We start from the raw sequence: 27,411 nt of genomic DNA, 5'->3' as shown, positions 1-27,411 counted from the left end.
GGAATTGCTAAATGAGAAAAGACCTAGGTCCATCTAGTTCACCTTCAACCATCTTAGTAGTCACATGATACAATGATAATGGAGTTGTTGACTAATCAGATCATTTGGCTAAGCTAGCATCATCTAGCTTGTGGCCATACTGCCAGTATTTACTTGGCTCTCAAATACTAAACAAAGCTTCAGTGTTGCTTAAAGCTACAGATACAATCCCAGTTAACACTAGCCAGCTCTTGATTATTCTGTTAGTAATTTCCTTGGCCCAGGAACATAATAATTAACTACAGTAAAAAATAAGATTACAATGACAAACCACAGCTAATTTTGTCTTAATTGTCTAGCCAACACCTTACATCCCAGAACAAGTTTCAAAGTGCTCCCCCATTTAAATAAATAGAACATAATAACATTGATAATACAAGCCATGAATGCTACAGTTTTTCATACCCTTGAAATAAGTCCTGTAGCACACCATCTCTGTTATAATATCCTTCACTTAGTTGATTCCAAGAACTCTATCGAGTACATTTTGTGTTCCCAGCACACAGTTTTGTGCAGTGGAAACACGTCAGGGATTCAGGTGCAGTGGTTGATAGGCTCCAAATTCTACGGGCCCTGCTGACCTTCATGCTCAAATCCAGATATGTGCTCCCAGCACACAAAGCTCCATGCCAGGAGCACCATTATGTAAAGTCTACTCTGATAGATTTTTTTGTTTGCTACTTTTCTCAAATTCCACTCTATAATATTCTGTGTCAAAAATTAATTCATTAAAAAAGTCATATTTGCCAATTTTCCACGATGGAAGAGGTGTGTATACTTTAACGGGTTTAAAGATATTTTATGTAGTTACATAATAAAAACACCTACTGCTGCAAATAGGTTCACTGAACAGTAGAGCATAGTTCAATGAGATATACTTGTATGATGACCTCTATTTGAATTCACCAAGCTATTCTAACTGATAAAAGCTCCACTTAAAGAGGCACTGGCCTTGGGCAAAAGTGTTTGACAAACTTTATTTTGTAAAGAGAGGGAGAAAAGCTTAGATTATTTTCATCATGATAACATCAAATTCAGGTGATGCAATGATATATTTTGAAGTGATTCAAGCTTTTTCATCATATGTTTGTAAACAAATGAAATTTTAATTGTATTTTTTTTGTGGATTTAACTTTGTTTACCTGAGAAATTCTATTAATTTAAAAACTCCAATACATCTATATTAAGGTGACTCAACAAAGACAAATAGCACTAATATTCACTGCTGGTAGAGTCAAGAACAAAGAGCACCTTTAAGAGTAAGAAATCTCAGATAAAGTGAGGGTTAGCCATCAGTGAATTCTTATGCAGACATGTTTTTACGGACCAAGCTATTTTTGGAGAACCAGAGTTTAAAAGTGTTCTCCATTTTGTTTGAATGTTCTCTGATTTGTTTAACAGAAATGACATAATGAATGATGGAAGGAGAAGTATGTATACATAATTTAATGTTGTGACACAATCATCCTGGACATGGTTGGACTTCCTCAAAGGGTTATAGGTCAAAACCACAGGGAAGCGTCTCCTCTTGCTAATGCTAAATTATTGGATAGGGTGCCTTTCTACTATTGATTGGCATCAAAGGTCTCACAGCTAACATCAGTTAAAAGATCTGAGTGCTAAATATGGTCAGAGATTATAAATCTTTGTTACTATATGTCAGGTTTTTGACTCCACTTCCCTCTTGTCAATTATAAGACAAATTATCTCATCAAATAGTTGCAGTGAGTTTTGTTTAATTTGGCAAAGCTGTGACTGTCTTAATATCTGTCTTTTCTGGTGAGACTGCCTGAGAGGCAGAGAATCTATAGAAACAGGACGGTACATCCTACCTGGTCTAAAAGCTAGCCCTGCTCGTTTTCCATTGTTTTCCCTTTGAGCTCAGCACTATGACAGAATAGCGATAAATTTGGAAAGTCTATCTTACAACCTGGGAACAGCACCAGCAGCATAAAAATCAGGTTTCTTTATGGTCATATTTTCTATTATTTCTAATTTAAAAAGCTTACATCAAATGTTCTTAGCACATCTTTGTAAGAGAATACATTTGATTCCTCAGTGTGTGGTAATGTATGGATGAGATTACCTACAATGTACATGGAAGGAGAAGGCAGCCAGAGTGGAACCCTTGGTTATAGCAGAAGACAGGGAAAATTAATTTAAAATAGAATCTTACAACCAATTGCCCTTCTAAAAAAAATAGCATTAACATTAACATCCTCTTTTGATTTTTCCATCGCCAATTATAATTTGGGGTGGGAGTGCGGTGTGCAGGGACCAGTGAGGGCAGCAATCCATCTGACTCCCTGCAGTGTGAGGTCCGGGAGATTTTAACATCTGGGCTTCATTTAAATGATTTTAATGGGACTTCCGTCTGAAGTCGGTGAGAATGACGTGGAGGCCGGTTACCGGGAGTGGGTTTTCTGGAAGCCGGAAGCTGCCCTCGGTGACTGTCTCCGGCAGCCGGATGTGGTGGTGGGGGGGGAACGGGTGATCGCGGTTGGGGGAGGAGGGGGGAAGACCAAGGCATGGGGGTCCAAGGTTTCCTTGTGTGTCTTGGGAGAGCACACTTGCTCCTCCCAGCCCACAAGAAACTTTTTCTTTTGGTTTCTATCCGTTTAATTCCTTTTCTTGTTATTTTCAACTGTGTGCTTATGCTGTTGAACCCCTCCAGTGTAGCCACCAAAACTCAGTGCATAAACAGAAATATTTTCAATCGTAAGAAAATGTTAAAGTTAATAATTTTATAAGCATATGAGACTCCTTCTTTAAAGACTCTATACAAATAAAAGTGAGCAAGTGACGGAACAACAGTTCATGAGTGTTAAATGATGATTAGACTATGAATATTGCTAAAAAAACCATTTTGTTTATTGTTTGGGTTTTATTTCATAAATGGGTTTTGGCATCAAATGTGTTTACTGACGGTACAAGTCTGTAGAATGATAGCAACAGGACTGATGTATAAATGTGTGAGCAAGGGATAAGTGGCTGGCTGGGAAAGTGATCTGTTTCTTAAAACAGACTGTGGCTTGTGGAGGGTCAGAGGTTAACAGCATCTGTGGAGAGTACAGCTGCCTGTTTATCTCATTGGTCCTCTCTGGGCAAGCTTGGCCATTAGAAACATGATAAACTTCAGTGAGTTAATGCGTTTCTGCTCTTTTTTAGGCTCTTGAGCATCAATGGGGTAGACCTTCCTCCGTTCACTAATTCTAATTTAAAAAAAATCTAGTTGCCAGTGTCGGGCAATGTTCCCTGAACAGATGAAAATAATCCCAATGGGACAGTTATCTCACGATTCATTTGGAGATAGCAGAAGTGTGGCAGAGCAGGACTTTCACCTGCCGCTTTCCCGTGCTGCTCGCTTGGTCTCTAAATTAGAACATTTGGGGTGGGCCATGCACATCTGTAGTGATGCAACAGAAGCGTCTGCCCTGCCGAGGGGGTGGAAGCCAGAGCTGCACAGTACCGCTTCAAAAGGAGACACCCAATGCCTTAAATCGGGCCAAAGAAAGTTGAGGGTGCAATGTTTTACAATCCCCAGGTCGCCGACGACAGAATGTGTAAAGGCATTCAGTCCCTTTGGGATCAATTCCCTTTGTTTCTTTTCCTCTCATGCCCTTCAGTGCGCCCACAATGAAACCTACACCTGCTTTCATCGGGCGTAGGACCGATTGGCCCTATCGGGCCAAGCCACGTAGAATTCCTGGGAATTCTCCCGGACAAAGCTCCTCTGTAATTTTACACAGGCAAAGCCTAAGAAGCACTCACATTCCCCTGAGTGCAATTTCAAAACATACATTCAGGATGGGAGGGGGAAAACCGCAAATCAGGGCTCCACCCCAAATTACACTGTCCTCACCAGAATAGTGCTTCAGTTACGCCTCCCCCCACCCCCACTCCCCCAGGATGGTGGTACTTTTAAGCTCACGGGGGTGATTTTAAACCCCCCAAAACGGGTGGGTTGGGGGCAGGTGGGAGTTGAAAATCGTTTTTATGGGTCGCAACCGCAAAAGTTTTGGACTCAGCATTCCCAGTGGGAAGCCTGTACTTTTATGCGCTGACGTTAAACCCGGAAATAAAGCTGGGTTATGGTCGTGACCCAAAAAACAACTATTTTCAACTCCCACCCACCCCCAACCCACCCGTTCTTGGGGTTTAAAATCACCCCCAATGTCTTTGTTGGAAATATAAATGACCAACCTTGACTTTTCTTTTTAATATAAATACTGAAACATGTGGCACTGCTTCTGAGAACCAGTGGGATAAATGGAGGAAGCAGCATTTGTTCAGAATAATTCATCTTTCCCATTCTCTCTGTTTCATTCCTTCCCCTTCTTTGAAGATTATTCATGATTTCTTCCACACTTTTTGACTAATTTTCTGATCCAATAGTTCTTCCCAACTTCTCTCTCCCTCCTCATTGTTCAGGACCCGGCAAGACACTGGATTCAGTTGAACATTTAATCAGTTCTTTTAAATGTTAAAAAAATCAGAGCTATGCAATGAAGTAAGAATCTTTCTGAACTTACCAGACCTAAGGGACCATTGAAATTCTGGGCTCTTTCATAACCATCAGCGATGCATGACCTGATAATTAGAGAGCCACACAATCCAGCCTCTTATGCTACACTGAACACAATGCCAGGTACTTCGTATATTAGATTGCAGCTTGTTCAGTGGCCACTTGAGTGAGGTAGTGGAGGGCTGCTGCTGTCTGGTGAAGCACAACCCAGCAAGAATTGAAGCCATCAGCTGAGGAGGAGAAAGGGGAGGAAATTGGAGGGAATATTTAGAGAAGGGAAAAGAATAAGTTAATCATATGTCATAATTTTTACCAGTTAACCACAGTTGAACAATATGCAAACTCACCAGAGTACAGATGAGATATTCTAAAGGAAGCATTTCATCTTGTAGAAATAAAGTCAGTTGTACAGACACATGTGGTCACCTTTGATTCAGCTCACCAGTGCCTTTATTAGCAATCGGTTATGTCCCGCACCGCAATCTACTCTGTTATATGCTTCAGAAGTGTGAAGTAAAAATGGTTAATGTGCCTATTCGTAAGGTATTAGACCAAAGCTTACTTTTCCACAATTCTATCGCAGGTTTTCTTTAAAAAAAATCTACAAGTGATTATTTGCAGAATTTTGTGGGAAAATGAGACATTTTTAACGACAAAAACGGTCCCATGGTTTACACATTGGTATTGTTGTACATTTAAAAGTGAGATAGTGACTTGGAATTTCCATGAGGGTTCTCCTGATCTCTTGTAACTTCAGCGGAACCCCTGAAGAAGTGGTATAAATGGCTGAAAATTGCTGTTTACGCCATTTCTCCGGGATTTCCATCCAACTTCTGCCAAAGTTATGGTAGGAAATCAGGAGAACCCTGCAGAAACGCTCCCCCATTTTATCCAGCTTTTTGGACAGGACCTCAGTACATTGCTTTTTGTTTGCGCTAAACTGGAAAGTGACCTTTTTGTTGCAGACAGTAATCAGTTGGTTTTATCGCTACATCAGATGTTTGTATTAATTGATATCTGAGATCAAACTAGTCAATGTGTAAATGGATTAGGTTAGAAGGTTGTTCTTTGAAGTATTAATTGAATTTAATCTACTGCACACAGAAATGGAAATGATCAGTTTTGTGCACACTGCACCATTGAAGTCTAGTTTGCCCCCACACACACAGCCTGAACTTAAGCAGCCTTGGAAGAAATTGAAGAATTTTCAATCCTTTAACAAGTCATGAGTGATTATCATTGAGCTACTTTTAGTTGGCAAGGAGTTAATACTCCAAATCCTCACCTTTTTGAAAATATAAATTTGCTTATTTACTGACCATAGATTATGGTTAGTTTACTGTTTGCTAATTACTGAACGTGGATTATGGTTAGTTTAAATATCTCAGTGATCATTAATATATGTACCTGACTGCAGTCATTGGTAATGACTTCTTAATGCTGCGATTATAACATTGCCACCACTGGCAGCTCTGACCTTGCCAGAAGTGCTGCAGTGTTAAGTAAGGCAAATGTACACAGTTGCTGCAATTGGTGCAGGGCAAATTTTCTGGACATACAAAACATCAGAAAGACAAAAGGCAGGTTTAATACTTCAGGTGTAGACCTTTCGTCAGTTTTAACAACGTGTCTACATTCAAAATTATAGTTACAATTTGAGCTTTTTCTCAACCTTCATGCTTATAGCAAAAGGCAGTTTCGACAAGCAGACGCATACCTCCTGTGATCTGACACTTACAACCTTTTGCAGTGGAGTGAAAGGGATAGTTTGCCACAAGATTGATAATTACTTTTTTTTACTGAGTTCATTAGCGTTAGAGTTCCAATGCCCTCCTATTTTTTTCAATAGGAGGAAATAACCAGGCTGTCAGACCATGTGCTTCAGGCTAAACCATCAGTCAAATCCATTACAAACAAGAGGTTCACAGAGAAAAAAAATGCAGCAGAACACAGTTAAACTTACACACAACTTGGAGGTAATTTTGACTTTGTGCGATAGTGGAAAACGGGTGATAGCAAATTCCCATTATGGAAATAAAAATCGGGAGAGATGTAAAACGGGCTGCCGATTTGCTATCACCCCTTTTACACTATCGCACAAAGTCAAAATTACCCCCCTTATTTTTTGACTTGAAAATAGCAAAGATGTCTAAAATCCAGGAATTCCCTTTTGAGAATCCTTAAAATTCCTTTTACGGTCATTTTATATAGAAGCATGCCACTGCATGCATGGAGATGTGCCTCATCACCTTCCTGTGACAGCTCACTTACATGTGTACTACATTTCAAAAGCTTGAGGTATTTTGCCAAACAGACTTGATCTGATGCAATTAATATGATAATGAAATGCGTATGTCCCTAGACACTGTGGACTTGCTTAACACAGGCCGCAAGGCAAAGCCAAAGGAGATTCCTTTAGAAATAACATTTAATATAGCGTCGCAAATGCACAAAATATCCCAAGACACTTTACAGAGGAGAGAGAAAGAAATAGATAAAATAAATAAAGGAATGGACAGCAAGCCAGGCTAAGAGAGTTAGCATAGATGCTTGAAAGCTTGATTGAACAGTTAGGTTTTGAGAATTTCTTTTAAAGATGAAGGGAGAAATGGAGCTGGAGTGGTTTAGGGAGGGAGTTCCAGAGAGTAGGACTAAGGTAGCTGAAAGCTGCACCATCAATGTGTGTGTGGGGGGGGGGCGGGTGTGAAGAGAGGGGGAGTCCATAAAAAGACCTGAGGCAGAAGATCAAAGGGTTCAAAAGGGGACGTAAAGCTGGAGGAGACTGCAGAGGATCATTGAGGGATTTGAAGATGAGGACAAGGTTTTTTAACGTAATATATTGGAGGACTGGAAGTCAGTGTAGATCAGCGAGGACGAGAGTGATTGGTGAACAGGACTTAATGCAAGACAGGGTACAGGCAGGCAAGTTTGTAACAAGTTGAAACTTATGGAGGATGAGAGACCGGAAAGGAAAATCGGGTGGGGTGTATAATGAGGCGGCTGATTCACTACCGCCCGTTTTTCGCCACTGTTGAAAGTGAAAATTTACCCCATCAAGTGTAGAGGTGACAAAAGCATGGGTAGGGTTTCAGCAGGAGTCCGAGTGAGGTGGGGCAGAGGGAAGAAGTGTTGCAGAGGTGGAAGTAAGCGGTCTTAGAGATGCATAAGATGTGGTGTTTGAAGCTCCTCCTTGGATTCAACAGGATTCAAAGGTTTTGCACCATCTGGTTCAGTCTGTGCAAGTGGCTAGGGAGGGGGGTGGTGGAGTAAATGGCAATGGAGCAAAGTTTATTGCGAGGGCTGAGAAACGTGGCTTTGTTTTTCCCGAACCAACTGTCACAGGGCATTGGTATAGCTATGTTAGTCATAGAGTCATAGAGTTATACAGCACGGAGAGAGGCCCTTCGACCCATCGTGTCCGCGCCGGCCATCAGCCCTGTCTACTCTAATCCCATATTCCAGCATTTGGTCCGTAGCCTTGTATGCTATGGCATTTCAAGTGCTCATCCAAATGCTTCTTGAATGTTGTGAGGGTTCCTGCCTCCACAACCCTTTCAGGCAGTGAGTTCCAGACTCCAACCACCCTCTGGGTGAAAAAGTTTTTTCTCAAATCCCCTCTAAACCTCCCGCCTTTTACCTTGAATCTATGTCCCCTTGTTATAGAACCCTCAACGCAGGGAAAAAGCTCCTTAGTATCCATCCTATCTGTGCCCCTCATAATTTTGTACACCTCAATCATGTCCCCCCTCAGCCTCCTCTGCTCCAAGGAAAACAAACCCAATCTTCCCAGTCTCTCTTCATAGCTGAAGCGCTCCAGCCCTGGTAACACCCTGGTGAATCTCCTCTGCACCCTCTCCAAAGCGATCACATCCTTCCTGTAGTGTGGCGACCAGAACTGCACACAGTACTCCAGCTGTGGCCTAACCAGTGTTTTATACAGCTCCATCATAACCTCCTTGCTCTTATATTCTATGCCTCGGCTAATAAAGGCAAGTATCCCATATGCCTTCTTGTTCCACACAAACAAAATATCATACAAGAAGGATATGACGCATCAAGCAACCTCGAGTCCATCACAATCTTAACAATCTTTCTCTTTTGGAAGCCAAAGGACTTCCTGGGCACTTCTTCATTTTTTGTTTTGATTTCAGATTTCCAGCATTTGCATTTTTCCTTTTTATCTCCACTGGCCAGGAGTGGATAGAGCACTCATCTCAGTTATACAGGTCTGTGTGGATCTACCCCAGCCATCGGGGAAGGACCGTGTTTGGCAAATCTCAAGATCACAGTCTTTTACATTATTATTATGTTGCAGTCATTATTTTGGAATACATAACGGAATGTAAATGGGGCAGGATTCCAGAGCCCCAAAAGCTGAGGAGAACAGAACCACCTCTCTTTGAAGCCATCTGTCAATATAACAACAACAACAAATTGCATTTGTATTATATTTTGGTAGGAAAAATAAGGAGGCCACGTACTACTTGGATAAGAATCTAAATGGGATACAGGAGCAAAGGGATCCAGGGGTACAGATACACAAATCACTAAAAGTAGTGATGCAGGTTAATAAGGCCATTTAAAAAAAAAAGCAAATCAAGCACTGGGGTTCATTTCTATAGCAACAGAATTGAAAAGCAGAGAAGTTATGTTAAGCAGAGAAGTTATAGAACCTTGGTTCGACCACACTTGGAATACTGTGCACAGTTCTGATCTACATATTATAGAAAGGATATAGAGGCATTGGAGAGGGTGCATAATAGATTCACAAGAATTCTAACAGAACTAAGAGGATATACTTATCAGGAAACGCTGAACAGGCTGAGGCTGTTTGCTCTATTAAAGAGAAGGCTGCTTTTAACCTGATAGAGGCCTTTAAAGATATTGAAAGGGTTTGATGGGGTAGACATAGAGAAAATGTTTCCACTTGTGGGAGACTCCAAAACTAGAGGTCAGAAATATAAAATAGTCGCTAATAAATCCAATAGGGAACTCAGAAGAAAATTCCTTACCCAAAGAGTGGTAAGAATGTGGAACTCACTATCACAAGGAATAGTTGAGGCAAATAGCATAGATACATTGAATGGGAAGCTAGATAAGCACATGAGGGAGAAAGGAATGGAAGGGTATGCTGATGGGGTTAGATGAAGTAGGGAGGAGGAGGCTTGTGTAGAGCATAAACACCGACATAGGCCAGTTGGGCTGTACGGCCTGTTTCTGTGCTGTAGTTTCGATGCAACTCAATTTATATAGCGCCTTTAACGTAGTAAAACATTCCAAGGCACTTCACAGGAGCATTATCAGACAAAATTTGACACCGAGTGATATAAGCAGACATTAGGACATGTGACCAAAAATTTGGTCAAAGAGGTAGGTTTTAAGGAGCGACTTAAAGGAGGAAGGAGAGGTGGAATGGTTTAGGGAGGGAATTCTCAGGGCCTAGGCAGCTGAAGGCACGGCCGCCAATGGTGGAGTGAGGAAAATTGGAGCTGCGCAAGAGGCAAGAATTGGAGGAGTGCAGAGATCTGAGGGTTGAGGTCTGGAGATGGTTACAGATATAGGGAGAGGCAAGGCCACGGAGAGATTTGAAAACATGGATGAAATTTTTAAAATCAAGGTGGACCAGGAATCAAAGTAGGTCAGAGATGATAAGTGAGTAGGACCTGTTGTGAGTTAGGATACGGGCAGCAGAGTTTTGGATGAGCTCAAGTTTACAGAGGTATAAACACACCATCACTTTCTAATTGTGGGATCATATCAATGGCACTCTGACTTTTTTTGTATCTATATTTCTCGACATAAATGTTAACAAATAATTTGCAAATCCCTAAAATCTCTACTTGGTGCTCTGACCTGTGTTTTGTGGAGAAGTCCAGCTTCTGACAATGCATTTTTCATCACTTGGACCACAATAATCTGTAGAGAGAAAATTCCTAGTTAAAAACCTTCCTCGTTGGAACTCACTACCCAAAATGAACAGGTTGCAAGTCATTGTCACAGTCAAGTACTTGAAAGTAATGTGTCCCACTGATTTGAATTTTACTGGCGAAATCTGCCTACATTGAAGTTGGCAGGTGAGAGGAATGCAGTGTCATGAACTGGACTTCTCCCCAGCAGCATTCAGAATGCACCTGGCAGAGGACAGGCTTTTCAGGTGGAAATTACTGCAGTGTGTCATTCTTGTTAATGAGGGTCATATATTCCTCTTTAAATTCATTAAACTGTCTTCAACTGGCTTGTTATTGGAAAACAAAAGCAAGTCTTTCTAACTAATTTAGACAATTTTTTGTGCCAAAGCATAGCACATTCATTATATGTGTCTATGAATGTGTGTGCGTACATGTATGTTAATGTGTGCCCATAGTGCATTCCTTTGGGTAGAAGGCTGCTCCGTTTTAACTCCCTCCCTTATTGAAAGTACCTCACAAGCATTCAGTTCCTGCTCTTGATAGCCTGGCTGAGATCAGGAGCTTCCTGACACAAAGTAGTGAAGCTCTGCTCTTTTTTTAAAAGAAGTATTTGCTTCCTTTCATTCTCTCGGGTCTTCCCATGACAGGCATAGCATTCCAGGTCTCCACCGGTGCTGCCTTGAAAATACCTATTAGAAGATATGTACAAGCAGCCTGGGTGACTGTAGTTTTCCCTCTCAGGCTATGTGGCAGCATCTGGTCTCTGCTCACTACCTCAATGCAACAGCATGGCTGAGATCAGGAATCTGATGCGAGGGACCTTGCCCTGCATCTGCACCTTAATTTTAAATACTTTTACTCACCTGTCCTAAGGTCTCCTTCTTTGGCTTGGTGTCATTTTTTGTCTGATTACACTCCTGTGAAGTGCCTTGGGATGTTTTACTACGTTAAAGGCGCTATGTAAATGCAAGGTGTTGTTACTGTTTTAATTTATGTGTCTATTGCTTTCTTGTACATATTAGTATTTTATAGTTAGTACAATCATGTAGCACATAATATACAGGACATATATAGAGTTGGAATCGTTTTGGCGTCTCCATGGTATTTTAGCTGATGAACACTCTTGTGTATACTCTGACAGTATCTGTGCAGGGGAGGTTTGACATTGTGGCTGTCAGTAATAAGTACTGCAAAGAGATTCTGCATATGGAGCAAAGGAACAATGGCTCTGAACGCTGCCTCATGACAAAGATGTTAAACTCTGTCAGCAGCACTCCGGCTGCAGAGCTCTGCACCCCCCCCCCCCCCCACACTGGAAGTGCATATCCAGAATTTGGGCATATGAAAATGAAAAATTACCCCAAGTGTTTCTGGATTTCTACACATGTTCAGCAGATGAAGCCCTACTGCCTGGCCTGTTCAGTACAACTTTGTCTAGGTCTACCATTTATTTTGGATCGTTTGAAAGTTTATGAAGAAATGTGAACAGTGGGCTACGGAAGGATTTTGGTCAACCTCTGTCAACGTGATTTATCTCTCCTCTATTCAAAGTCTATGCAAGTGGACAGATCATCTAGCAGTTGTCAGGAGTGCACTTATGAAAACAGTCCTTGTATCAGGAGGAACTGGTGAGCAGAAGAGCTATCTTAGGTGATACTAAAATTTATTTTTTTTAAATTGTGCTGTTCTAAGGCTTATTTAACATAACTGGTACCAATATGCAATAAGAAAAATTGCACTTAAAGTAATACATTTTAATATATGGCCAATACACTCTTAGTTTTCTACTTCATGTTGTTCTTAGCAGTACCACTCCCAGGGATAGAGCTGTAACAGCAATGCTTCACCTCTTGTGGCTCTTTTCCAATGTTGATGGATCTGCTGAGTTTTCACAGCACTTTTATGGCTAGGATATCCATGGGGGTCCTCGGGCGAGAGAGTGGCGAAACCCCCATAAGTGGCTAAAAATGGCTGTTTGTGCCATACTTCCATGGGCTCTGCCGATCTTCCACTGAAGTTATGGCAGCAGCACGGGGGAGCCCCTCGGAAATTCAGGACCTCTGCTTCTTATTATCTGTAAAATAATTATGTTTATTAGGTGTTTTTCTTACAGTTTCAGTGGACAGAGTATGTCCACCATTACACTTTATTGAAATCCTAGTGATAGCACTGATTAGGCTACCCTGCTCCATTCACTGTGTCGTACAGATCAGGAAATTCAATGCCTGGTCAATGCTGAGCTAGTTGGCCTCGGGTGGAATAGCATGGGGGACACTACAGTTGGCATCAATGTCCCGAGGCTAGGGTAAACAAAAATCAGCATTTGTCCTTGCTTTTGACTCCTGTCCAGTGGCTTCTCCTGGAACGTACACATGTGTGGACACCAGACATGGACAGGATTGGGCTTGCCTGTACGGCCCCTGTTATTGAATAACTGCCAGCATTCACTGCCAAGGGTCATGCGTTAATAATAACCATAAGGTACTGAAAAGGCGCTAGCACCTATGGAAAAAATGGGGCGGGGGGAGATATCTGTGTATTTGGCTCTAAATATATGGTACCCCAGTATGTGAAGGACTAAGGGCTCAATTTTGAAATGGCGGGGGGCAGGGGGTGAAGGTGCATGTGGCAAACCCGAATAAACAAAACTTACCGTTCCCGATGCGATCGCATCGTAGTCGGTGATGATTAACGTCCTCTCCGGGTTTTGCGCCCGGCAGCCAGCCTGATTGACAGGCTAGCTGCCGACAGGAACTGCAACGCAAGGTTGGGGTGGGGGCGCGGAAAGAGAGAGAGAGCGAGACGTCATCCGGTGCTGGACTGGAAGATCGGGAGAACATCGGGGGGGGTAAAGAGGGGGAGATCGGGGGGCGTCGGTGGGGGGGGATGAAGAGGGGGAGATTGGAGAGGGAGACATCGGACATCGGAGCAAGGTGGTAAGGTAGGTTCATGTTGTGTTTTCACTTTGTGCAATGGGTTTTTATTTAGTTTATTTCGTTTCTTTTTCCCTGATCCGGCCCTTCACGTTTGGTTTCACCAGGCGTGAATCAGAAGCCGTGGGAAAGCCGCCCAGGTAAGTTTAAAAATCGTTCTAACTGCCTAATATGTCACAAGTAAAGTGCTGTAAGTACCTCAATGAGATACATTTGTCTCTTTAACTATCATCCTGCTGACTTTAATTGCCGGCGGGACTTCCGGACTCAGGACACCCGTGCGCACACAGGTGCGTCCGTGGGGAACTGGGAAGACAGCGGGTTGCAGCCGGCTTCCGAACCCGCCCTGCGTTTCTGCAATTTTCACAGCCCCCACGCACCTGCAATTTACATGTAAAATCGAGCCCTTTAAGTGTTGTATCAGCCAGGGGGCAGCAGTGAGGGAACATGGTTTTCAACAAATGTGTAGATTTTTCATACAGTTAATATGGATTTTTTTTGTGATGCTATTTTAGCGAGACAGTGACAAAGAAGCAATAATGTAAGATCTGTATTTGACAGATTGCAAGTTTTCTAGGTCTTGCTGTTAATGGTTGCATGTGAAAAGAGCAGCTCAGATGGTTATGCTGATAAATCCATAAGGCAGGAGTTAGAAATATTCTCATTTATTCCTGATTTTGGGACATACTTACCTTTTTAATGCACATTCAGTGGCTTCCTAGTAGTGTCGCTGACTGCAGTGGTGACAAGTATTAAGAGTGAGATGAGGTGCAGCACAGGGCATAGTCCGTTGGCTGTTGGTGTATAATGATTGAAAAATACACTGTTTGTAGGCTGTCACATTGTGAATTCCATTCTACCATCCTGATGTACTGATAATTGCATGTGTTATCCTTCATCAATGTCCAAACTTGACAGGATTTTAACAAGATGAAATTAAGGTAGGGTTTAGAAGTACAGCATTCACTGCGAGTGCAACATTTACATTGCTGCTGATGGCAGCTTTAGTGGTAATGGGAAACAACAATGTAAATGAAGTGGGGCTGCTCCCGAAAATGACGGGCATCGCAAAAAGAGATGGAGTTTCCCAACGCCAGCTTCGCTCTTTACAGCAGCACAAACCAAAAAGGCATTGCCAGTGGAGGTGTTTTTTTGGCAACCAATGGTTGCAGTGGGTGAAGTACTCATGCTCACCCTGCAAAGGCCAGCAAAGTGGTTTTGTAATCTGGACAGACTTCCCCAGCCATTGGCCAGGGTGCATAAAGCAACATTAGAACTGCACATGCACAAGACAAATAATATATATAATATAAATTTAAAATATAGATGCCAGCTACGTTAGCTATGCGGCGATCATGCTGTGGTGCTGCATTTTCAAGGACCGTAGTTTTAGTTGATCCTTGAATCCCCCTCCACTCACTAAGTGACAGCCTTCCTCAAAGCACAGGTTGCAGCAGCTTGGTGATCTCTTTATAATTCAAGCCAAGTCAAGTCATCCAAACAGGTAGTTATCATTGGGAGGAAGGGCTTTGGGCCAGGCAATTGCTTACAAGCTGCATTTCTGCCGTGATTAAATATACGGCTCATCTGAGCATATGCTCACTCTCTTAGTAATCAATAGAGATATATTTATATTAATATGAGCTGGATTGGGAGAAATGCACTGAGGAACCTTTGTCAAGAAAGGAAAGCAAAGGCAATTTGGAGGTGACCATGGGAAATATCTTTATCCCATCTTATTTATCTCTTCTTGCCAAAAAGGTGGGAGTGTTATGCTAAGCTTGTTTCAGTCCAGCACCTGTTCTGAATTGGCACCTTTTCTTGAACAGACTGTCGAGCATTTGGCAAGCACCACCTTTGCCACTGTACTATCTATGTATTACATTCTGGGGCTTTTACTGTTCTGTTCTAGTTGCTTTTACAATTTGTCTCAAGGAGCTTAGCTCATTAAAGGTATTTATGAAAGCACTCGATAGCGGTGGAGATTTATGGTTGCGCCATTCCGAGTCCAGGGACGTTGCCTTGGAGGAAAATAAAATTACCAGTAATTAAATTTACGGGCAGGGTGCCATCTACAGAAGATTTATTGCTACAAAGTTCAAAGGACAGTGAAGCTGCGTTAGTAACCAATACATTCCCACTGATACACGATATAAGCATTGTGAGATTCTCTCCTCCCAGAGGGTTAAACTGACAAGACCACAATAAGATTCCTGTTGAATGTCTATAATTTCAGGGATTGCTTTTCTATTACATCCACTCAAGATACCGCATTAAACAGTCACAAGGGCAACTCTGCACATTTCGATCACTCCTGTTAAACTACATTGTGTTAGCCCCTCACTATTACACCATCTAATAATTCACATCTTCTGATCTAGCTCATTGCTATGGTGCCCTCCCTAGCTCACATTCTTTTGTGGTAACATGCTTTTCTTTTTACTGTACTTCTTTGTATGGCTCCCAAAGACAGTGTTAAAGAGGCTCCAAAGTATTAAAAAGTACTATGCTGTAATACAATGGCACAACTGACAATGATTTCTTATGACTCATGATCCGATAATTCATTAGAATGTTAATTTAAAGGGACTGGGATGGAGCACAGTCCCTTAGGATTAGGGCTGCTATCAATACACAATAATGTTATGAAGTGCAGAAGCCCCAATCCATGTCCATATGGCATACTGAGAGAGAAGGAGCAAGTCAGCCATGAACGTTTGCAGCAGTTGCATGAGTTCTCCCTACAAATGCATTTTAATAAGTCAGATATTCAAGCATTTGATTGAGGGGCTCAGTTGAGTATCATATTTTACTCTTAATGGCTTTCTACATTTAGGACCTGGCCTTGAATCCTTGTACTAAAGGTCTACTCTGTCTTATGATAGCCCCCATGTTACACAAATAACATAAACTGGCCATTTTGTATCGAAGCAGAGGAGAGGACAGTACAGAGAATGTGTACAATGCTGGAACTTCATCTAACGCATTTTGTTTTTCTTCTTCCTTGGTATTTACTTAACTGATTTAGAAAAGCCTTTGGCATATTTCAGATGTAAATACCAGCTTAATCACAGCTTGCTAGAAATAAGCCAGCTGCAAAGCTGAAATATTTCTGTTTTGTTTTGGGGCATAGTTGGAAAATTTTTAGTGTTTATAAAATGAATATTGTTCCAAAAATTCAAAAGGAATGATGTCCTGCTAATCATCTTGATATCTACTTATTACATTTGTTCAGATACTTTTAAGTACTTCAGACTTTATTTCCCTTTTTGATATCCTGGTTTGTTGTCTGGTTGATTAAATGAATGGTGAACATTATGACACAGAAAATGCTTCAAACACAATTGATCAGTGTCTAAAAGAGAAAGAGTTCTGGTGAAGGTTTACGTGCAAAAAGTGAATCTATCCTCTTTCATACTCAGACTGATTTGTGCATTTCCCACATTTTCAGTTTTTATTTCAGATTTCCAGGTTTCACAGTTTTTCTTTTTGTCTAGTTTAACAACGTTGTATTTCATGAGTCTTATTGATGTGAGCTTGCTCAAAGGAAAGGCAGCCCCACCACTAGCTACCCTTTTTCTCTGGCATCAAATATCAATCATTTGCTTTACAGAATGTAAGTGTATCTTATTCTAACTTGTCTAAAGCTGTCATACACTAATTGTATTTTGTGCTTTTGTATCACACTGAATGAAAAGGTACATTATTGTAGTAAACAAGGAGACAACAGTTATGTTTACTGGCACCAAAATGGCATTCATTCAGGATATTAGATAATAACAGTAGTGTTTGTTTCATGAATAGAAAATTATATGCATGGAACAGAAGACACTTCATTTTTTCATTTGACATTCATTTGGCATACAGTAATGTAAAATTTTGAAAACGAGCCAGAGACCAGACTCTCCTGGATTCCTCTGTTGCTTGAATAAGAAAACAATAGAGGGTGTCAGAATAACCAGACACTACCTACTCCAAATACCCACAAGTTACCGGTCAGAAGGTATTGTCTGAGAGGTCAATCAAATATAAAACACATTGCACAGTGAATAATCCAGCCGAATTCATGCTGAGCATTGGTAGGACTGGGCTGGTGCCATTGCGGCAGGTTTGTCATTCAGGAGGACAATGTAAGAACCCTGGTTCTAGAGTCAATATTGCAACAGGGAAGCACTCGTTGCCATCGAGATGCCAGAGTCAGTTCTTTGCAAGAGTCGATTCTTTACAAGAGCCCTTGGCGGCTCACATGATTGAGGTATTGTTAACTTCTCACACCTATTGAGAGCAAAATTTGCAATGCCGTTGTATCCTTGGCATCCTGTTGTACAGCTCAGTGCTAAATATGACATATTTAGATGATTGTACGTCAATGCTGCAACTAAGCACAGACTGTATCAACAAACATGTTGTGATTCTCTTTTGGCCAGCCAATTGAAGATAATCCACTCCAATGCATTTTCAGATGATTTGTTCTATAGTACTATAGCACAAACTGAGCTTTGCCTGTTATTAGCCTTAATCGCACCAATGCCCTGAAGTTGCCACACTCTGCTCCTGGTGCAGAGCCTTGCTCAATGGTAGTGCAGAACGGATTGTCAGGTACAGAGGTCAGCATGCCTGATTCATGGCGCTTCGAATTTCCAACCAATCCAATGGCTGGAAATTTGGAATTGCCATGAATCAGGCGTGCTGAGCACTGCGTTGTTTCTCCAATCTGCGCTTCTGCCGAGTGATCTTCACATCGGAAGTCTTAAAAGTTGGAGGCTTATAACTTTTTGTTAGCACTGCCACCTGTGGTTCAATGGGTTAATGCCAGACAAAAGAGGAAGGTGATAATGTGACGTGCACTGAGTTAGCTGACCTCAGTCAGAGCAGCACTAAGTATGCTACAATTGACCTGAGCACCCCTGGGCTAGTCAGGAAGGCCAAGTCAGCCAGGGATCCTGCTCCTGACTGCTACTTGGTCAACTCTGCTAGAAGTGTGTGTGTTAATGTCAGGTGAGAACAGGATCAGGTTCAACTGTAATTGTTCCCACAGTGGACTGGCCTGCCAACATTCCCTGTCTATGCTCACACATGAAGAAAGGCCACCTGGGCAAAGTATTGGATGACAGCAAGCAGGGAGCCGATTATAGTGGGAAATCACAGGCATGCTGCTTACGGTTTGTCATTAAAATGAATGGATTGAAAATTGTAGCAGTGCACCCACAATTTCCTGCTACGTGCAGCTGGCGGATGAACTTACCCACCCCAGTCATGCAACCTCAGAAGATGGGCCCTAATGCATTATCACATTTGTGTTTGACAAACAAGACAAACATGATAAGAGATTTATCAAACACTTCTTTAAGTAAAGAAATTCTGATTGAATGCCTTCTCCTTGCAGGGGCCTTGCAAATAAAAAATAAACCAGCAAGATGTTGCAAAACCTAGATGTGTGTTTCAGTGCAGAAAGGGTTAATCCTTTTACCTTGAGCTATTATAACAATGACTAGGTCTTATTTCATTTGAAGATGTAGGATTTATTGTCAGGGCTTCCGCAGTCATATTGCATTTCATAGATTACTTAAAGTGCCTTGAAAATTGAATCAGAGCAAACAGGTCCCATCTCCTTCTGCACATTCATCACTCCAAAAGTGCACAAGCAACCAGACTTTTACAATTCACTTTGCTTATTGCAGGTGCTGCACTTTCCCGAGTAAATGGTGAACATGAACATTTTAAATAAAAACCCAATGAATTCAGACATGTTTCTTTTTTTTTGCGAGAAGATTGCTCTTTCTTTATCTTTTCTTTTTAGCCTGGATTGACAGTCAGATCTATATTTTGTGCATATTCATTTTATGCATTATAATGTGACTGGGGAAACGTATGAATGTTTGATAAGAACAAACAAAGGGCCACACAGGTGGTGATGTGGTGCAAATGAAAATGTCAGGAAAAAATTGAAGAAGCATTGTAAACTTTCTTTTCTAATTGAGTGCCCACTGTGCCCCATATTAATTCTGTTCCCTTGTTATATTATTACAGTGACCTGAGTGAAAACCATATTCATGCTATTCCGAGGAAGGCCTTCCGAGGAGCCGTTGACATAAAAAATTTGTGAGTACCTTTGTGGCTGTCGTGAATCTGGATGTGATTGATTGTTCCACAGTCTTGAAGTACTAGGCATAGCAGGTAAAGGTTGAAATCCTGTATTCAAATGACCTCCCTTGTCACTCTGCTTGTACGTAAGAGAAGGCTTTCTGGTTGGCGGGAATAGTCCTGCCAATAATAAATGGCTAGGCAGGGACCAGAAAAGCAGGACATATCAATTTTCCGGGTCGTCACTCGAAACTCGCACTGTGCTTTTTCCGTTTCATAGTGCCTGCGAATGTTCCTTGCACTCACACAGAATATGAAAGAGCTTCATTGTGGATGCATAATCTGTGTTGGGGAGGGCATTGCCCTCGATTTTTCATGTTTTGGGTGGAAATTCCAGCCAGCCTTAAATCTTGCCAGTGTTGAATCCACCCACTGGGAGTGGGCATGAAAGCATATGTGGGAAGGCAGCTCTTAAAGTACTCTGCCATTTCTTCAAGTGTGCATTTATCCTCAAATATAGGATTTGCTTTTGAAGCACTCACCACAGGTTTTCATGCTTGAAGACAAAGAACATCAAAGAAGGCATGCCGGTGAGACCAGCTGACACCAGAGCTGGATGGCCCACAGCCATCATTATGTCACCAATCATAGTTACAGGCCCTGGTACACCTAGCACATAATGACCGAGTGAAACTAGCTCTGCAAACTCTGGGTCTTCATGGAGGCAGTGCCATCTGCTGCAGGGATACTTGCAGCCAACCTCTCCTATGGACTGCCAATTGCAGTCAAGGCCATCTCCTCCCTCAAAAGTTATGGCTCTGCCTTCTTGCAGACTGGCATAGGGGTCATCTGCAGTATCAGCCATTTGCTGCCACTCATGTATCAAACAAATGATTGATTCATAGATCATCAGGGCCAGCATTTTCATCTTCTTTCACACTGAATAGCAACACAGCATGAGATGGCTGCCAACATTCACCACACTGATGCATTTCACAAAGTGATGGCATCAATTTGACTATCCTGCAGCTGGTCCTGTGTGCCAGTAACTCAACGTGCATCATGCAATTAGAGTGCTTGGAAGGCTTTGCTTTGCCACAGCATTAAGATTTCAGTGCCGTGACAATTTTAAATATAAGTTGCACCTTGTATGTATGGCCAAGCATGCAAAACATTCAAATGGCTATAAGGTTGCATGAAAGCTTTGGCGGGGCAATCTCATACCAGAATAACAGGATCTGAGGATACTCTTGTCCCATGCACACTTTGGACAGACATCTCCTGCAGAGATCTGCTGAGCATCATCACTTTTACATCTTTCCTCAGTTCTGCCATTTTCGTCCACATTTGCAGCAGGTCCTCTGAATGTCATAGAGAGAAATCATCCTGCCGGCTTTCTCCTGCCAGGCATTTTGGATGACTCCTCTCCAGAGAGAATGACCTTCAGTGCCCACCAGGACAACTCTCCATTGCCTCGCTATGTGCATCCGCACCATCCCCACAAAATACCTCAATTCCAAATCGTATATTTTCCTCACAGAATCTCAGATTCTTCCTAACCAGTGCCCATGTTTGCTTGTGTGAATAGGTATGATGGCGATTAGTGCTTTATACTTCCTTCATTCGTGTGTCAGTGCTGTTGCCAAAGTATAACTTTGGTTGTACACTGCAAATTCCAACAAATAAAAGAGCTAGTTGCACCCTTCAGGGTCAATAGTGCCTTGTTCCCCATCCCCAAGACAACACCAATAGCAATAACTTGCATTTATATAGCACCTTTAACGTAGTAAAACATCCCAAGGCACTTCACAAGAACGTTATCAAACAAAATTTGACACTGAGCCACAGAAGGAGATATTAGGATAGCTTGGTCAAAGAGGTAGGTTTTAAGTGGTGTCTAAAGGAGGTGAGAGAGGTAGAGAGGTTTGGGAGGGAATTCCAGAGCTTAGGACCTAGGCAGCTGAAGGCAATGGTGGAGCGATTAAAATCGGGGATTCTCAAGAGGCCAGAATTAGAGGAGCACAGAGATCTCGTAGGGTTGTAGGTCTGGAGGAAGTTACAGAGATAGAGAGAGGCGAGGCCATGGAGGGATTTGAAAACAAAGATGAGAATTTTAAAATTGAGCCGTTGCTGGACTGGGAACCAATGTAGGTCAGTGAGTACAAGGATGATGGGTGAACGGGACTAGGTGCGAGTTAGGATACAGGCAGCAGAGTTTTGGATGAGCTCAAGTTTGCGGACGATGCAAAGTGGGAGGCCAGCCAGGAGAGCATTGGAATAATCAAGTCTAGAGGTAACAAAAACATGGATGAGGGTTTCAGCAGCAGATGAGCTGAGATGGTGCGGAGACGGGTGATGTTACGGAGGTGGAAGTAGGCAGTCTTGGTGATGAAGTGGATATGGGGTCGGAAGCTCATCTCGGGGTCAAATAGGACGCCAAGGTTGTGAACAGCCTCAGACAATGGCCAGAGAGAGTGATGGAGTCGATGGCTAGGGAACGGAGTTTATGGCGGGGACTGAAGACAATGGCTTCGGTCTTCCCAATATTTAGTTGGAGGAAAGTTTTTTGCTCATCTAGTACTGGATGTCAGACAAGCAGCGTGACAAATCAGAGGCAGTGGAGGGGTCGAGGGAGGTGGTCGTGAGGTAGAGCTGGCTGTCATCAACGTACCCGTGAAAACTGACGTTGTGTTTTCAGATGATGTCAGCAAGGGGCAGCATATAGATGAGAAATAGGAGGGAACCAAAGATAAATCCTTGGACATATGTAAGGAGACTGAATGGATTGAAAGACAGCAGTGAAAACCCATGGTGCAAAATAGGGAGGGAAATCTGGAATTAAAAGTCCATGGTTATTTTCGAAAACTTATTTTAGCCAATTGCTTACAGCTAGTGGAAAATTCCTTTGCAAGAAAGATAAGTATGATAGCATGGATTTAGATTTGCTTATTTTCTCCTGCTAATTTGAATAAAGCCTTTGGCGAGCATTGGGTTTCCCACTGCGGTGATACTTTTAAGACACATATTTTGTTTCACCATCCGTTTATATATCCCTTGTGCCAAGTTTTGTGTTTTAAGCCATGATCAAACTGACTGTTTATTGAAAGTACAGTTGTTGGATATGAAAAGAGTAGATGGATGTGCTGTAATACCTCAAGGAATGGCTTAAGTTAATTCACTATTCCTCAAGCTTTTTGTATTTTGTTGGCATATTTCCCCTGCTGTGGAGGATGCAATGGCCCTTCCTTGTTAAAGATGTATGTGGCCTGAGGCATTCTGGTTCACTGCTCCTCCCCTTGTCTGAGGGTCATTGAAAGAGGATGAAAAATCTCCTTATTGTCAATAACTTGCTTCCATGTTTGCCCTGGAGATTTTCCGATAGCATTCTGTTACAGTCTTAGATGAATGAACAAGTATAGAAGGTATGACATTCTTGTCACAGAAATTTTTTCCCACTCGACTAAACAAATATGCCTCTTTCAGCACCACCTTACTGGCAAGTTCATGTTTAAAGTTTTTCGGGCCCCATATAGCCTACTACATTGTCAGCACCTGGTCTTAACCTCCCACATGTCACACCCCATCTGTTTTGTACAATTCAACAAGAGCACATTGTTTTAATTGACAGACCAATTGTTAAACTGACAGTTTGCTCACAGTTACCTTATAATCTGGACATCCTTTATTTTCCCATTTGACAATTTGATCATATCATTTGTATTTTTACCCCCATTCATTCTGTCAGTTGTTATTGAAACTCAGGAGAGGAAATGAGGACTGATGTTCACAGTTAGAAACTAAGCAAGTCAGCATGGAGCCACAGCAGGGCACAGGTTTGAACATGATACTTAGGTCTCATTTATTTTAAACTGCACAGATTTAAAAGAATGCACATCAACGTCAGAAAACTTCCTCACCCTCACCTTTTGGATAGTGATACTAGCATTTCTGTTTTCACTTTTCCACTATTGCCCATAAATCATTCTCGCTCAAGGGTGGACATTCTGCATGGTTCGTTGTTACCTTGACGAGGGATGCTGGAATAAGACCAGTAAAGAAAAGTATAATTAAATGCTATGAAGTAAAGATAACCTGCAAAAGAGGAGACCCTTTCCAGCAAACTAATTTGAGAAATGCAGTGCTAAATATTTCCCCTCAAGCTGCCACCTCTAGTACCTGGGTTGCAGAAATGATTTAAGAGTGGAGCTGGTGCTGTGTCAGCACTGATTTATACAAGGACAGCTCAGGAAAATGAGCTTTAGACCAACATGCAATTCACCCTTCTCCAAATTAACCTGCAGACCGCATTAGGCAAATTTGATGGTATTATGAGATTTTCCAATTTGTCAAGTAACAATTTCTCTTTTGTGTTGTGTCAGGAGTACAGTTTGTGCCATTGTAGTAATTTAAATTGCTTTGATAAATTGAGCATGAGGTTAAAGAATAATGTTATAGATAAATCTTATGACATAAAATATAAAAAAGCTATTAGCTAAATTATTAATAAAATAGCCTTTTTTAAAAAAAAAATCAAAACCTTTTAAAATTGGATATCTGGCTACAACTGGCTTCTAGCCTTGGTGAAGAGTCATGGTACAAAAGGATACTTCAAAGAGCGATGGGATAGTCTAACTAAACATAACTCTGGTTGTTGGCCAGTACTGATTACAATATGTTTCAAGGTTATTGGCAATAAGACCACCAGGCAGCCGAGGAGCGGAGGCGGTACAGCACTTGCCTCACAAGCAGATGGTTGGAATTCATCAGGAAACTATTGGCAACTCTTTCTCTCCCCCTCTATCTCACACTCTCCCATTCTCACTCTCACGCTCTTTCTCTCACGCACACTCTCTCACTTTTTCTCTCTCTCTCTCTCATTTTCACTCTCACTCTCTCTCACGCACATTCTCACTTTCTTTCTCTCTCTCTCTCTCTCTCTCTCTCGCTCCCATTTTCACTCTCTCTCTCTCTCTCTCTCACGCACGCTCTCTCACTTTCTCTCTGTCTCTCCAATCTCCTACTCCCTCTTTCTTTAGTATCATAGTACAAAAGGAGGCCATTCTGCCCATTGTGCCTGTGCTGGGTCTTTAAAAGAGCTATCCAATTAGTTCCAAACCCCTGCTCTTTCCCCATAACCCAGTAATTTTTTTCCCTTCAAGTGTTTATCCAATTCCCTTTTGAAAGTTTACTATTGAATCTGTTTGCACCACCCTTTCAGACAGTGCATTCCAGATCGTAACAAAATTCTCCTCATCACCTCTCTGGTTCTTTTGCCAAATACTGTAAATCTGTGTCCTCTGGTTACTAACCCTTCTGACACTGGAAACAGTTTTTCCTTGTTCACTCTATCAAAACGGTTCATGGTTTTGAACATCTCTATCAAGTCTCCTCTTAACCTTCTCTGCTCTAAGGAGAACAACCCCAGTTTATCTAGTCTCTCTATATAACTGAAGTTCCTCATCCCTGCTACCATTCTAGTAAATCTCGTCTGCACCCTCTCTAAGGCCTTGACATCCTTCCCAAAGTGTGGTGCCCAGAATTGAATGCAATATTCCAGCTGAGGCCTGACCAGTGTTTTATGAAGGTTTATCATAACGTCCTTGCTTTTACACTCTATGCCGCTATGAATAAAGCCAAGGATCACATATGCTTTTTTAACAGCCTTCTTAACTTGTCCTGCCACCTTCAAAGATTTATGTATGTGCACCCCCAGGTCTCTCTGTTCCTGCATTTCCTCATTCTTCCTATCAAAATGTATCACTTCACACTTCTGTGAATTAAATTTCATCTGCCATCTGCCTGCCCATTTCACCAATCTGTCTATGACCTCCTGAAGCCTGCTACTATCCTCCACATTGTTTACTACATTTCCGAGTTTCGGGTCATCTGTAAACTTTGAAATTATACCCTCTATACCCAAGTCCAGGTCATTAATATACAAGAGCAGTGGTCCAATACCACCCCTTCGGAACATCACTGTATACTCCCCTCCAATCTGAAAAACAACCATTCACCACTACTCTCTGCTTTCTGTCCTTTAGCCAATTTTGTATCCACGCTGCCACTGTCCCTTTAATGGGGTTTAATTTTGCTAATAAGTCCATTATGTGGCACTTTATCAAACACCTTTTGAAGGTCCATATACACAACATCAACCCCACTACCCTCATCAACCCTCTCCGTTACTTCATCAAAGAACTCAATCAAGTCAGTCAAACACGATTTTTCTTTAACAAATCCATGCTGGCTTAGATTTATTAGCCCATATTTTTCCAAGTGCCGATTCATTTTGTCCCGGATTATTGTCTCTAAGTTTCCCCATCACCAACATCAGGCTGACTGGCCTGTAATTGCTGGATGTATCCCTCTCCCCTTTTTTGAACAGGGGTGTAACATTTGCAATCCTCCAGTCCTCTGGCACCATTCCCATATCTAAGGAGGATTGGAAGATTGTGGCTAGAGCCTCTGCAATTTCCACCCTTACTTCCCTCAATAACCTAGGATGCATCCCATCTGGACCGGGTGACTTTTCTACTTTGAGTACTGCCAACCTTTTAAGTACTTCCTCTTTATCTATTTGATCCTATCCAATATTGCTACTACTTCCCCCTTTACTGATACAGTGGCGGCATCTTCTTCTCTAGTGAAGATGGATGCGAAGTATTCATCTAGTACCTCAGCCATGCCCTTTGCCTCACACGAAGATCTCCTTTTTTGTCCCTAACCAGCCCCACCCTTTCTTTGACTACCCTTTTACTATTGATATGTTAATAAAAGAATTTTGAGTTCCCTTTTATGTAAGTTGCTAATCTAGTCTCATACTCTTTCTTTGCCCTTCTTACTTCCTTTTTTAGATCTCCTCTGTACTTCCTGTATTCAGCTTGGTTCTCTACTGTATTATGAATCTTACATTTATCATAAACCTCCTTTTTCTGTTTCTTTTTAATCTCTATATCTTTAGTCATCCAGGGAGTTCTAGCTTTGGATGCCCAAAGCTGGAACTTCCTATTTTACTCTACTTTGTAGAGTAGAGTGTTTACTGTAATTTACTTCATGAAAATTAATGGAAAGAAAATCCGGCCGGTTCTGTAGGAGGAGTGTTGGCCTTCCCACCAGATCTTCCTTTCCAAGGGGGTAAAGTTGAAAATCTACCCCTATCTGATCTAGAACATTGTTCTCTTTTGGACATCCTCTCTGTAGATGGAAAGAAAGAAGAGCCATGAGGAAGGAACAGATTCAAATGTGAAGCCGTGCTGTACTTATACTGGATGTGAATGAATAGTCGCATCTCAAAGCTCCAGTAGTTCGATTCTCCACAGAGTGGCAATTTGCACATCAACAAACTTTGTTGAGTAGCTCAGAATACTCACTTCAAGGGGAATGCGTCCATTTAAGTATATAAAAGCAAAATTCAGCAAAAGCACAGCAGTCTTGGACACCTCAGGAAAATATACCGATCTTGGATCCGGTATCATAGCAGTATGATACCGGATCTTAAAGGTTTAAATTATGAGGACGGGTTGCACAAACTTGAGTTAGTTTATGTGGAGTTCTAATCAAGGTGTTTAAAATGATAAAGGGAGCAAGGGAGTGTAATCTTAAAATTAGAGCTAGACCATTTAGGAATTACAAAGAATGCACAGCACAGAAAGAAGCCATTATGCTCAACAGATCCATCCAGTATTTATACTCCACATGGGCCTCCTCCCACCCTTCTTCACCTAACCCTATCAACATATCCTTCTATTCCCTTCTCATGTGTTTATCTGACTTCCCCTTACATGCATCTATACTAGTCGCCTCAACTGGTAGCGAGTTCCACATTCTTGCCACTCTCTGGCTAAAGAAGTTTCTCCTGAATTCCCTATTGGATTTATTCGTGACTATCTTATATTTATGGCTCCTAGTTACGGTCACCCCG

At 41.8% G+C, this 27,411-nt stretch overlaps 1 protein-coding gene across 2 annotated transcripts in view; it reads left to right on the top strand.

The window, feature by feature from the left end:
• The window catches only part of slit2 (slit homolog 2 (Drosophila)), a 433,881-nt gene that overhangs the window by 232,826 nt on the left and 173,644 nt on the right, over nucleotides 1–27,411 (top strand). For both annotated transcript variants that reach the window (XM_067989278.1, XM_067989268.1), the window contains exon 5: nucleotides 19,437–19,508. In XM_067989278.1, the coding sequence (XP_067845379.1) occupies nucleotides 19,437–19,508 (72 nt within the window). The remainder of the gene's footprint in view (nucleotides 1–19,436; nucleotides 19,509–27,411) is intronic.

This window comes from Heptranchias perlo, chromosome 1 (assembly GCF_035084215.1).
Source record: "Heptranchias perlo isolate sHepPer1 chromosome 1, sHepPer1.hap1, whole genome shotgun sequence".
NCBI lineage: Eukaryota > Metazoa > Chordata > Chondrichthyes > Hexanchiformes > Hexanchidae > Heptranchias > Heptranchias perlo.
The sequence above is the reverse complement of the archived record's forward strand: the minus strand, read 5'-3'. Positions and strand labels throughout refer to the sequence as shown.